The sequence below is a fragment of the Phaethon aethereus genome (assembly GCF_964289735.1).
Source record: "Phaethon aethereus genome assembly, chromosome: 15".
Taxonomy (NCBI): Eukaryota; Metazoa; Chordata; class Aves; order Phaethontiformes; family Phaethontidae; genus Phaethon; species Phaethon aethereus.
In genome coordinates, this window is record NC_138591.1 from 12,450,974 (window position 1) to 12,463,260 (window position 12,287).

Genomic DNA, 12,287 nt, shown 5'->3' on the forward strand with positions numbered 1-12,287 from the left:
AACAATGTATTCTTGCAGAAAGACACAAGACACTACAATAAGTTCTGCAACTAGCAGGACTAACAAAACTTGGTTTCCTACAATTTTGCAGATTGTTTCTGAGCTGTGATGCTTTGAGCTCCCTTCTCATTTGTTATGCCTGCCAACTGAATTACCAGAGAGCAGGCTCTCCCCCACCCAGAGCTATAAATACTGATCAGCCAAACCTCTCTGAGAAGTAAAACACATGGTTTGGGGGCTTCCTGCCAGCACAGGTTTATGCTGAACAAGACTGCTACAGAAATTTCATTACCTTTCAGACCTCAATATTTCAATCGCATTTAGCTGACGCTGGCTAAAGGGTTAAAAATCTAAGGGCAAGGGAGAGAAAAGAAGACTAGAGTAAATACAAAACTGATTCCTTGACTTAGGTGACTCAAGTACAATAAGCATTGAAGATGAGTGCAAAGAGACCTCAGTGAAAAAGTTTGGAAAAATCCCTCCTTTCACTTAATAAGGAGCACCTATACATAAAAAAAAAATAAGAGATTGGGGAAAAAAAAAAATCTGTGAAGAAGCCTTCTACAAGTCAAAAGGCCAAAATGTCTCTCTGAATCTTCTGACTTTTTAAAAGGTTTCGTAGAAATCTTGTATAAGTCACCTTATACTTAGCATGGAAACAAACCATATAGTAGGAAGAATCTCTCACAATACCACACAACATTAAATTTACCACACTTATGTCCCCCAGTAACCTCTTTGATATATTTTTAGTCTGATCAAACTGCAACATAGGAAGGTTATAGAACAACAAGAGTTACAAACAGCTTGTAACTTTTATTGATGGCTTCTGGTCAGAAAAGTCGTAAGGAAAGGGAAAAACATATTAAGTCCTATTCTTTAAGGAAAAAAAGAAAAGTAGCACGCAAGTTGCATTTTCACCTTCCTGTATTCACTTCTTACAATCGCTTCCTAGCATCCTGTAGCTACTTTCTTTATGAAGAATGCAGTACTTAACATCCTTGTATTTCTAATACACTGTTAGCCATATGAGCAACGTAACAGAAGAGACCAGCAGATAGTGATGTGCTTATAAACATTGAGCCATGGTCTAGTCCATCTCAAAAAAGGAATGCTGAGAAAAAGTCAACGTATATATTCTGTTCTGCTAAATATAATGAGGCTATATATTTAAAACATTCTAAAATCAGACTTAAAATTAATTTACATAGTATATGGTTTATCTAAGTTGATTATACAGTTTGAGATACTGCTACTTTGTACTTTTAAAATGTCTTTGAACTGTATTTTCAGTTATGGTTTATCTTGTGCAACGCCTGCTGGTAAAATAAGGCAGTACCAGTCACAACTTTTGCACGAAGGAGGAAAGGAGGTTAAGAAAGAAACAAAGAAACATGAAATAGGTAGAACTGGCCTACATCCAAATTATGAAGGAAAACAGATCTCACAGGAAGTAAAGTAAACCTTAGCGTGATGACTGCTAACAAGTTTAAATATATTCTGTTGGCTACACATATTCAACTCTCATCATGAGAGTTCATCAGATGAGCTTCTGAAATAGCTTCCGTTAGTCGATAAAGTATGTCATTTCTTTGCAATGGAATACACTACAGTAATAACTTTGCAATGACGCCGATACACCTTATAGTCCAAATAACAGCCCCTGAAATGGCTAACAATGCTCAAAAATCAACTTTCTGCTCCAAGAAGTCCTATCACAGAGCAACAAGAAACTGCCTCACCTTTAAGCTATCTACGCCTCCAAATCTACAGCTGACTTTAGCCTCACTGCATTGAGTTGTATTATCAGTAGCAAACACCATGCAATATATGCAGTAGTTACTCATATCCATCAACTGAGAGCAGGGCACTTGATAGCTCCCCTCATTGGAAACAGAGCATGGAGCTCTTCTGCTGAAGAGCTACTTCTGCTACTCCCTGCTCTTTCTGCAAATAACCAACCTCCACCAGTAGGCTTTCTGACAGTACAGGTTTTCCCCTCCAAGGTTTCATTGAAGAATATGGTTGAATTTACTAAAAACTGAAGTTTCTCCCATGGATGTCTTATCCTTATCCATCAGGAGTGCCACCACTCTGCTCTCCCTGTAACAAAGATCCACCTCGAGCAGTTTCGCTAAGTGTCTATCTTAGAAAGCCGATACCCCTCTGATTTACTACCTGTTCAGGTGTGACAGAACTGCCAGTTTACACACCATGAAGGCACATCTTTAAAACCAGTAAGAAGCCGCAACCTAAGCAGTATTACAAACATAAGAGAACAGATGAACAGAAGCTTATAGAAAACCCCTAATATTCCTAACATTAGTGCAAGCACACAAACGTATGCTACAGATATTTTGCAACTCTGTACAGTAACTATGACAGGAAAAGAAAATCTCACTTCTGCAACAACTGGTGCCCCACCCTCCTGCCACAAATTTCCTAGTAACAAAGCTGCTGCTGCACAAGTAACACAAACGACATTCAGTACACAGCCAGCAGAAGGTCATACATTTGCTAACAGAAGTCAGAGATTGCTCTACCTTAAAGCATTCAGTCAGCTCTACCATTCCACTAGTTTTTTTTCTAAAAGAGATTAGATTCGGAATATCAAGGTCAACAGTAAAAAATACCAGAACTCAAAAGCTACTGGCTAAGATCAGCCCACACAGCTTCCACTGCACAGTAGGAAGAAATCTGGAAAAGTTGACTCCTATCACAGAAGAGTTGAAGTGTATCTCCCCCTTGGAACTCTCAGAGCTATAGCCATTGCTGGGAAAGAATGCGTGTAAGAACCAATCTACTGCTTACTAGAAGTTAAACCTTCCGTCAGTAACTCTTTGCCTTCCCAGTCAGACATTAGAGGACATGTTCAATCTTTAGACAGAACTGAAGTCAGAAGCCTCTTAACCAAAATAAGGTCATACCCCCTTTCTTATTACCATCCCCAAACAGGCCTTTAAAAAGTTACAAGCAGCCATTTTACAAACTGTGAAACCCACAACAAAAGGGGAAAAAAAAAAATCATATACATGACACACTTAGAAAAAAACACTAATAACAGCGTCTAGCAACATCTACACAGGATTAAATCTGAAGCTACAAGGGCAATGACAGCACTCCCATCCATTTGTGGCTGGTCTGTATCCTCTTATGCACACTGACGCACACTTTCAGAGGTGACCAGTTTCACTGATAAAACACTGGGAATATTTCCTCCTACATCCAAAGGGTTTACCATAAGGTAATAATACCACCAGATATTTTTTTTAAGTCTCTCACTTCTACTACAAGCTGTGTAAGGAAATAATTTCACAGGAAAGTTGCAATGACTCGTTTTTATTCCGTTACCAAAGAGCTGATAACAAAAACTGAATACAGAAGACTGGATTACAAGAGTGTCCCATCAAAATGATGGAAGCCTTTGCAGTGTCTGACTCGCGCAGAAGCAACCAAGTATTCTAATTTGTATCCTACACATTCTTATACCACTATCTGAAATATATACGCATGCACAAAAATAGTGCAACTTTGACAAGAACATAACACTAAGTTGCAGAGCTGAAATCTATTGCTGCTCGTCTCCTAAACACAATCACCTTAGCTTACCAGTTTCCAGATACCCGATTTTGTTTTTAAAATATTTTCTTTGCCTCTAACAAAAAATATTAGAGATTAGTTGGCCACTTACCGAGTTTTTCTGTATATCTTGCTCAACTTTAGAAGAAAACACCGAGAGGTCACCATTAAGTATAACCTCAGCCAATGAGTTCACCAAAGGGGCGTAATGTATAATTAGAAAAACCTATTAAAAGAAGGGTGGAAAGAAATATCAGACATATATTACAGAACACATACAGTTTCCAAGTTTCAGTCACTGAACATACTTCTTTGACCTTTTAAAACTGGTATCTTAAGTTTACATATACAGTAAAGTACAATTGGCAACACTGATAGTTCACGAAATCTACTTCAAAACACAGGAGACCATAATCCTCTCTGCAGATGTTTGACCTTTTGCTACATTTTAAGCTACCTCGTTTTAGTAATTCTTCATACTCTTCCCATTCTAAGAAATGTAAATTCTCTCTCCTCATCAGCCTTGAGATAAATGTTGTATGATATTCTAGCAAGGAACCCAAATTAAAACTGCTCCAGAAAATTGTTTTTTTGAGAAACTACACAAACTGATTATGGTACACAGCATCCACTGACCTTGGATGCCAATGACTGGCAAGACGCCAGTTAAGTTCTGTGTGGGCACACAATTACTTTGCAGTGATTCACAAGTAAATGTCATGCGATAGGCCGAACTGGATCAGAAGCATTTTTTCTGGCTATGAAATCACAATGACTTATGGTCTAGCTATAAAGTTGCTACATAACACAGGAATAAGGGCCGCACTGCCTATAAAATGAAAGCACAAAGGGCTTTGGAGCTTTAACAGAGTTCTCTGTCTACACTAACCACTCTATTTTGAGGCAAGGCTTACATGGTTTGTCCAGCAAACAATTGGCTTCTGGACAGAACCGGCTCAGGCCCAGCTGCAATAGCCCTATGTCACCTTATATCCATTCTCTTCACAGGATGAGAAGCTGGATCCCTCAACAGTGGTTCTAGCTGAAAAATCCCCAAATAATTTCTAAATCAGTAAACCTAATCATTGTTGTGAAAAAATTTAGCTAAACATGACCTCCACAGGTGTTCTGATTAACATCAGAACCATTCCAGACCATGGAACCATTCCATTCAAGAGTAGAAGTAATTTTTAGCATGTGGTAGTGACCTGTGTAAAACTTTGAAAACTCGCAACACACTTCAAAAATACTTTGAACCACCTCACAAATCACTCAAGCTTCTTCTAATTCAAAAAGCATCTCTCGACTGTACACAGGCATCGTTGGGCGTAAGTATGTTACATCTTCACTTTGTGAGCAGTGGGTGAAAATTCTCATCTGCTAGGACGAGTCTCTCAAGCACTTGTCTCTAATATATGAGTAATGCCTAAAGTGTATGCCTGGTATCAATAACAGAAATAGTTAAGGTTTTTCAGATACTTGGTGTACACTTTTTCAGATCCCACTCCATCAAAAGCAGACTCTAGGTTAAAAAGAGGTGGAAGAAGTTGCATTTCTGCCAGTTAGAAAAAATAGCTTGATTTTCTACATCACATCCCATTCTGATACACAGAATTTGGAACAAATTCTTTATGGTTAGGAAAAAAAGTTCCATTTTCTTTATTAAAAACAATAAAGAACATAGATGCAAATCTTGAAGCGATACCTAGCCAATACTCCTGTTGAAATAAAAGAGGTTAAGAGACATCAACATATGCAACCCTGCGACGCAGATCCCTGTAGTTAACAAGAAGCTGTTGCTCCCAAAGTTTTATCTGTGGTAAATAACTCCCACACCATCACAATTTTTTAGGTTTAAATTAAGAAGCATCAAATTATATTATCCTGAAAAAAAAAAAAAAAAATCACATTTTTCAGAAAAGTTGTTAAAAAAAGATGAAATTATGAGCCACACCATAATAAAATGACTAACGTAAAATCCTAAGTTCAGAGAAAAAAAGAAGTATAATTTCTATGAATACAAGTCAAAACTATTTTCAGAAGATGTAATTTAAGAAAACCAGTCTCACAGCAGCGCACCGAAGACTACAGAGAGAAAACATTATTTTTCTCTACAATAAAAAAAAATCCACTGTAAAACCCTCTTCATTTGAAGGTTTCAAAAAGAAAAGGAGGTGGGACTGGTAAGAATAAGAAATAACAAGTACTTAATTATAGATTTAAGGTATAGGCATAATGAAATTCAAATTGTGAGAAAGTTTGACGTTTTGGTGCTGGTCGTCTTGCGTTCTGGGGGTTTAGTTGGTTTTGTTTGGTTTGGGTTTTTTTAATTAAAAAAAAAAAAGTAAAAAACCCTGAGATCATTGCTCCCTCTATCTTTCAAAGAGGAAAATTCAAACCTGGAATCTTCCATAGCTTAGATGCTATATTGCACTTTCAATCTGCCTATCTAAATTTCACCTGCAATTTTGCTAAATTCTGTCCTACCATGTTGCATGGCTCTTTTATGCATCATTTGTCAGGTGGTGTACATACACTATAATCACTGGATGCTCTAGAGGCTACCCGGTGCTATGGTACCCTCAGAAGAATGATACTAACTCAAGTAAGAAGCTGTCTGGTCTGTCCATAAAGAAGACAAAATGATCTTGCTTTTTCTTTTTTTTCCTAATGGAAATTGATAGGTTTAAAACTGTTTGCCAAATTTTCTTTAATGGCTTTGCCAAAATAGATGAAAATCATAATACTACTGCAAAACATGTTCTCAAATAGGACAAAATACTCCAAAATACTTACTTGAGAAAGAAGATAGAGAGAAACTTGGAGACTTATTTTTGGACGCTCTCCACCCTATGGAAAAAACATTGTGAAAAATGTTGATTTATTTATACAAACTTAAAGCATTTCTACTGTTTAATATTTTGTTTAAAACAAAACTTTTAATATTGTATTGTTCCACATTCTGCTACAAAATGTTCAGAAAGCACCATGTTCCTTAACATTCACTTCTTTTAAACTATTTCAAATGAAGAGTCTACAAATAAGCATATTCCTTACTCTACATGCTTAAAAAAAATCAACATTGATTACTGTCTTTCATAGTCACTTTGGTAACTTAAATGTAACAGATGAGTAAGTGAAAGCCAATGTACTTCTCACAATGTTACTATTCCTTCAAAAAGTACTTCTCAGTTAACATTCTTTAAAGTCTGCTCTAAAAATTAGCTTGTCAGAAACAATGAAATATTACCCACATAAAACCACATTTTTGAAAGACACTTCTCTAAATCAAGTAAATCACATTGGACAAAAGTATTTGAAGTATAACTTGAGCACAACAGTGCTAAATTTATATACCAGTAGTAATGAAAAATGTTTCTAAAAATAAATTAGTGGTGATTTAAAAACCACCACCAAATAAATTCATCAGTTATCTCAAGAAGTAAGAACAGCCCAATTTTATGATCACAGGTACCTCTGACCTCATGATAATAGACACGTGTGCCTGAAAACAGGAGGGCAAGCAGATTTTTTTCAATGTATAAACAGAAAGCTTTAGAACAGCTGAAATTAAAGTCAGGAAGTCTGCTTCACCCTATTTCAATGGCCTTACCAATGGCAAGAGAAGAGGCTGATTATTATTTAATCTTTAGGGCACATGCAATATGCTGAATTCATTAACCTGCAAGAAACCTGACTTCTGTTTAATGAAGGTATGCTGAAATTCAGAGCACTATGTATCTAAAGAACAAAACACCACTACAGAAGATTAAGAAGGGGGAAAAAAAAAAAAAAAGAAGAAAAAAACAGAAATAAATCAAACCGCTGAATTTTTTTTTTTTTTAAAAGACAAGTAAATACATGAACCTGTACAGGTTTTAAAAGAAAAGCTTCTATTTAATTAAAAATCAGCTTTCCACTAGTTGAAAGGTGATACTTTAAAAAAAAAATTCAACTACACCACATTCAAATACAGCTTATCTGAAAATAGAAGAATCAAGTATCAAAAGCAAAAGTTTGTATTTTCTACCTGGAGTGGATTTTTACACCATGGAAAATTTGCGCATATACTGGGAAAAGGTATTATAATCTGCTTTTGCCAGGAGACAAGTTACCATATCAGAAAAGGAAATCACACATGTCCCAATGTCAGAGAAATTTAAACCGTATTACAAATTTGCAGCTCTTCTCATTGCCACTATTGTTAGCATTTAACAACCATGTGATTCAAAACAGTATTTGTTTGGTGAATAAAGTTTCAGCTATTCTGTCTTTAAATTCAGTCTCAGGGTACTTCCACTACAGTCACCTTATTTAAGCTGTTTCATGTGAAACACACAAACATAGAATCAACAGTATTAACGGTACTACAGAATACACCTGCTGAAGAAATCATTATGCATACTGAAAGCAAGTAATACCTTTAAGACTTAATTGTTTGTAGGTATCAGCTTACCTTATCTTGATTTACTAAGGAATACACATAGAGGGGAAGAAAGAGCCTATTAAGCAGGTGGTCTGTCAACACATCATTTAAAAATTCGCAATTAATGATAAGGATATCATTAAGATAATGTAAATGATCAAGATGTTCCGCTACCAGGTCACTCAGTTTGCCCCTATTTCTGTGCCTGAAAAAAAGAGCAGAAAAAAATTCCCAGATATAATTAATTGTCAAAGTCTTATACACATTAATTCTTTCCCAAAGTTTTTAACTTTCACAAATCACCTTGTGCAGACTGACTGCCTAAAGCAGATGTTCTCAGTAAAGTTAACTAATGCAGCTAGCAAACAGTATTCAGGCTATATGTGCTTTAGGATGCACATATCAAGCTCTTTGCCAAGTTTTCAGAAGCAATGTTTTTACAAAACCTCACTTTCCACCGCCACAGTCTTTTCACAAGCCAACCATAAAAAATGGCAAGATTTGTTTCCAAAAATAAAAGAAGAAAACTATATTGTATTTAACACCTACCTCTTCACTTTAAGAAAGCAAGAAACAGCTGCCCATTTTAAGGGGTGGATGGGAAGGCAAACCAAGAATAACCTCAATCAACAAAGTATTTCTGTTAGTTGATAGTGGAATATTACAAAGGAATTTTAGGTCTGACAGTTCACATATTAAATAAAGTTCACCTTTCCAGTTTAAATTTCTTTCCTAGAGTCTTTTCAGAAAGCTGTTCTACTGAGATGATACACAGAAAAGAAACATTAAAAAGACAAAGTTAATAAGATTGAGAAGCACAAAATACCTTTTGTGTCTTCAGGTTATCTACTAATTTAGCAGAATTAAAACAAAGATGAAGCAAAAGCACGTTGCCAAACACTAATTTACTTGTACGGATATTAGCACAGATAGGGAACACAGCACTAACCACTATTAATTCACAGAATCACTAAAAAACTCCGCAAGAATTAAAAGCTTGAACTGTCTACAAGGGAATGTATTCAGAAACTAACTTAACCGGACTACTACAGACAAACTAAGGAGAGGATTAACATCTGGGAAAAGCATTTCCATTCAATACCCATCATTTGTAAAAGCTTACTCTTCATCAGTCTGCACACAGTTATCCAGTTCTATCACGTGGCTTCCAATGAACCAAACAAGGTTGGAGAAATAAGGGACTGCAGTTTTATCTCTAATGTAATGCAGCATAGGTTGGTTGTCCACTAAAGAGAAATTGTTAAAAAGAAAAATCAGTTGCCTTTTTTCAAAATTAATTTTTAATATAACAAAGTATCTTCTGAAATTTGATTACATGCTAGCTTTTCATACCAGTATATACCTGACATGATCTTATGCATGAAATGGATAGGTACAAAAGCATCATATCAATTTTTAATTAGCTTGAATGAGCCTAATATCAATATATTTACATAGGTCTGAAGATACACAAATCTAGTGGAATTCAAAAAGGTTTTTTTAGCACATTCTTTATTAAAAAGAAGAGGAAAAAAGCGTAAGAATAAAGCAGTAATGCTGAAAGCCAAGCTAGTTAGACTTACATGACACTGCATTAAGGAACACAGGAATCATCAGTGAAGGAAGGGCAAAAGAAACAGACAACAGTTAACAGGATTAGGAACTGGGATAGTGACATCCTCCAAAAGGGTTTAAAAAGCTAAAGCACAAAGCATCTAAACTAAAAGATACAGGGTAGGTGTTAGACCAGAATATATGCAAATGGATAGTCAGAAAATTATGAAACCTGAAAAACTGAGCTGTGTTTTTCTAACTCTAACCTTTATATCACTACAACATTCAATGAAAATTCTAGACAAGTACATTTATTTTACCATAAAAATATTTAGTTACATAAATATATAACAAATAGGATATGAAGCCTGCACTTTGTTCTTTTTGTAAGCTCATATTTGGTTTTACAGCTCCTTGAAGTAAAAAACAAGTACCAAGTACCCATTTCCCAACATACAAAAAAAGACATTTTGTACCTCACAGTCAACACTATAAAGAACCTATCTGCTATGCAGGCTATCCAGTTATTTACAAAGCCATGTTCGTTGTTTTAAAAAAGATCTTATATTCTTCTATGATGAAGACTGTCATCAAATCACTACTTCTCTAATTGAAAGTTGTGCAAATTCAAAATGTAATTTAATTTAAAATGGATTAAAGAAGCCCTGCATGAACGTATTCCATAACGCATACCACTTTACAGCACGCTGATTTCAGAGGTAGACGTTCTTTATCAACATCAATTTTTCTACAGAGATCACTGTGATATTTTCAGTATATTACAGATTTTATAGACCCCAAGAAATATTTAGGGGAAAGTGAGTTTTTGACATTTTCTAGTCCAAACCCGTTCTCAAAGTAGCGTTAACTTCAAAGTTCAACCAGGTTGCTAAGGGCCTTATTGAGATGTGAAGATCTCAAACATTGCAGGTTCCCCAGTTTCTCCAGAAAACCTGTTGCAGTGCTTAACTAATCTCACAGTGAAGTTTTTGGGGTTTTTTTCCTTATGTCCTACTGGAATGTCCAGTACAGGAACTTGGCGACTGCAGCCTCCTGGCCTTCACTGGGCACCTCTGGGAATGGTCTAGCTCTTCTTTAGACAGCAGTGACTGCAGCACCTAGGAGCTCTACATACCATATTCTAATGTACCTCAAAGCAAAAGCAACTGATGTAGCCAGCAAGGTTACATTATATATACATTATATAACACCCTATAAAACTTCATAAAGTTCATAAGTAAAAAATACTTGATATTCTTAAAGCACTTTGTTTCTGTTTGTTTTTTAAATACAGTCACATTCTGATCTCTGTGGGAAATGAAGCTGAAGTTCCTGGTGTACTTTTGATACTCTTGCTTTTTTTTAAACTAGTTTCATCTATGAGGAAACAATACTATTTACAAGCACATACTGTAGGACTGGGGTTCCGTTTCATAAAAACCGAAATGTGCATCTGAAGCACGTACACATACTAAGCTTTTCAATGTCATAAAACAGACAGAAAATCCTTAACCGTAAATAACAAAATTAAATTACAATGAAACAAGCATTTTATGCACATACCTTTTTTAATATATAAAAAGCATACCTTTGTAGACATTTAAAGTTATAGTCCTAACAGCAATCCTGACCATGCTTTCTGGGTGATTAAAAAATTTAATAGCTTCAGTGTACAAAGCGAAGTCATTAGTATGCTGTAAGAAGAGGAAAGAAAGTATTTATGAATTAACCAAAACACATACCAAATATTTGTTTGGATTCTGTATGAAAAATGTTTTCCGTGTATTACGTTGATATTTTTACCTTCTACAGAAGAAACTGAAATGATTTTACAATGCAGAGTCAGCTGCATTTGTAGCTCTGTATTAAAAAATGAACTGCTTTAAGAGTCAGAGCTTTCCATGTTAACTCCGCACATACTCAGTGCTTTAATGCCCTCTTCTGGCAAAAAGTGGAATGGAGTGAGGAAAAATCCATTTCAACTTTGGCCTTTGATTACTCGGGCTTTCTAGATTTTGACTAAGCCTCTTAGAACCTAGTGACGCAACAGAAAAGATCCTGCTTATAAAAGTACAAGAAAACAAGGCATAAACAGGTTGAATTCTCAGTGAAGTAGACTTCAGAACTACTGAAACAGTCCAATATAACACTAACTTCCAGATTCTGATTTTATTATATAGGAGGAGAAAGACCTTCTTTATCATGCTTTTGCAGAGATTCCCCACAAACTGATTCTCAATCACTGATATTACCGTTATAAAAATAAATGCAGGACATGCCTAGACAAGAGACTAAATAGAATATGTGCCAAATTGCTATCAATTTCTAACTAAAGTCCTCTTAAGATTATACTGCAGTTCTTTCTTCACTTACCTCATTGTAAAAGAAATGTACAGTATGATTGTTGAGTTTCAGGGAAAGAGTTTTCAAAAATGATATGTAATATGCCATGATCTCCTCATCAGAAAAGTCAAATTTGTGGACAATAATAGAATTTACATAGTTATTAGAGAGCAGGTAGTCTGAAAAATAAGAAACATTACACAAGTTAACAGAAAGAAAAAAAATCACTATGCTAGCTAGCTCTATTTAAAGTACCTGCTAGCAACAAACTACTTGATGCTTGAAGATCCCAATTTTTAGCCAAACTCAAGTGAAGGCTTCAAGCAGTAATATAAGGAAATCATTCCCTACAAAGGTCTTTGCTCCCAAGAACAAGACAACTGAG

General features: G+C 35.5%; 1 protein-coding gene across 1 annotated transcript in view; it reads right to left on the reverse strand.

Moving 5' to 3' along the window:
• Positions 1-12,287, reverse strand: part of CLEC16A (C-type lectin domain containing 16A) — a gene marked incomplete at both ends in the record, with an annotated part of 81,025 nt that overhangs the window by 58,689 nt on the left and 10,049 nt on the right. The window contains 6 exons of the mRNA XM_082006537.1: positions 3,692-3,805; positions 6,376-6,429; positions 8,036-8,210; positions 9,129-9,252; positions 11,148-11,253; positions 11,933-12,081. Coding sequence (XP_081862663.1) covers positions 3,692-3,805; positions 6,376-6,429; positions 8,036-8,210; positions 9,129-9,252; positions 11,148-11,253; positions 11,933-12,081 — 722 coding nt within the window. The remainder of the gene's footprint in view (positions 1-3,691; positions 3,806-6,375; positions 6,430-8,035; positions 8,211-9,128; positions 9,253-11,147; positions 11,254-11,932; positions 12,082-12,287) is intronic.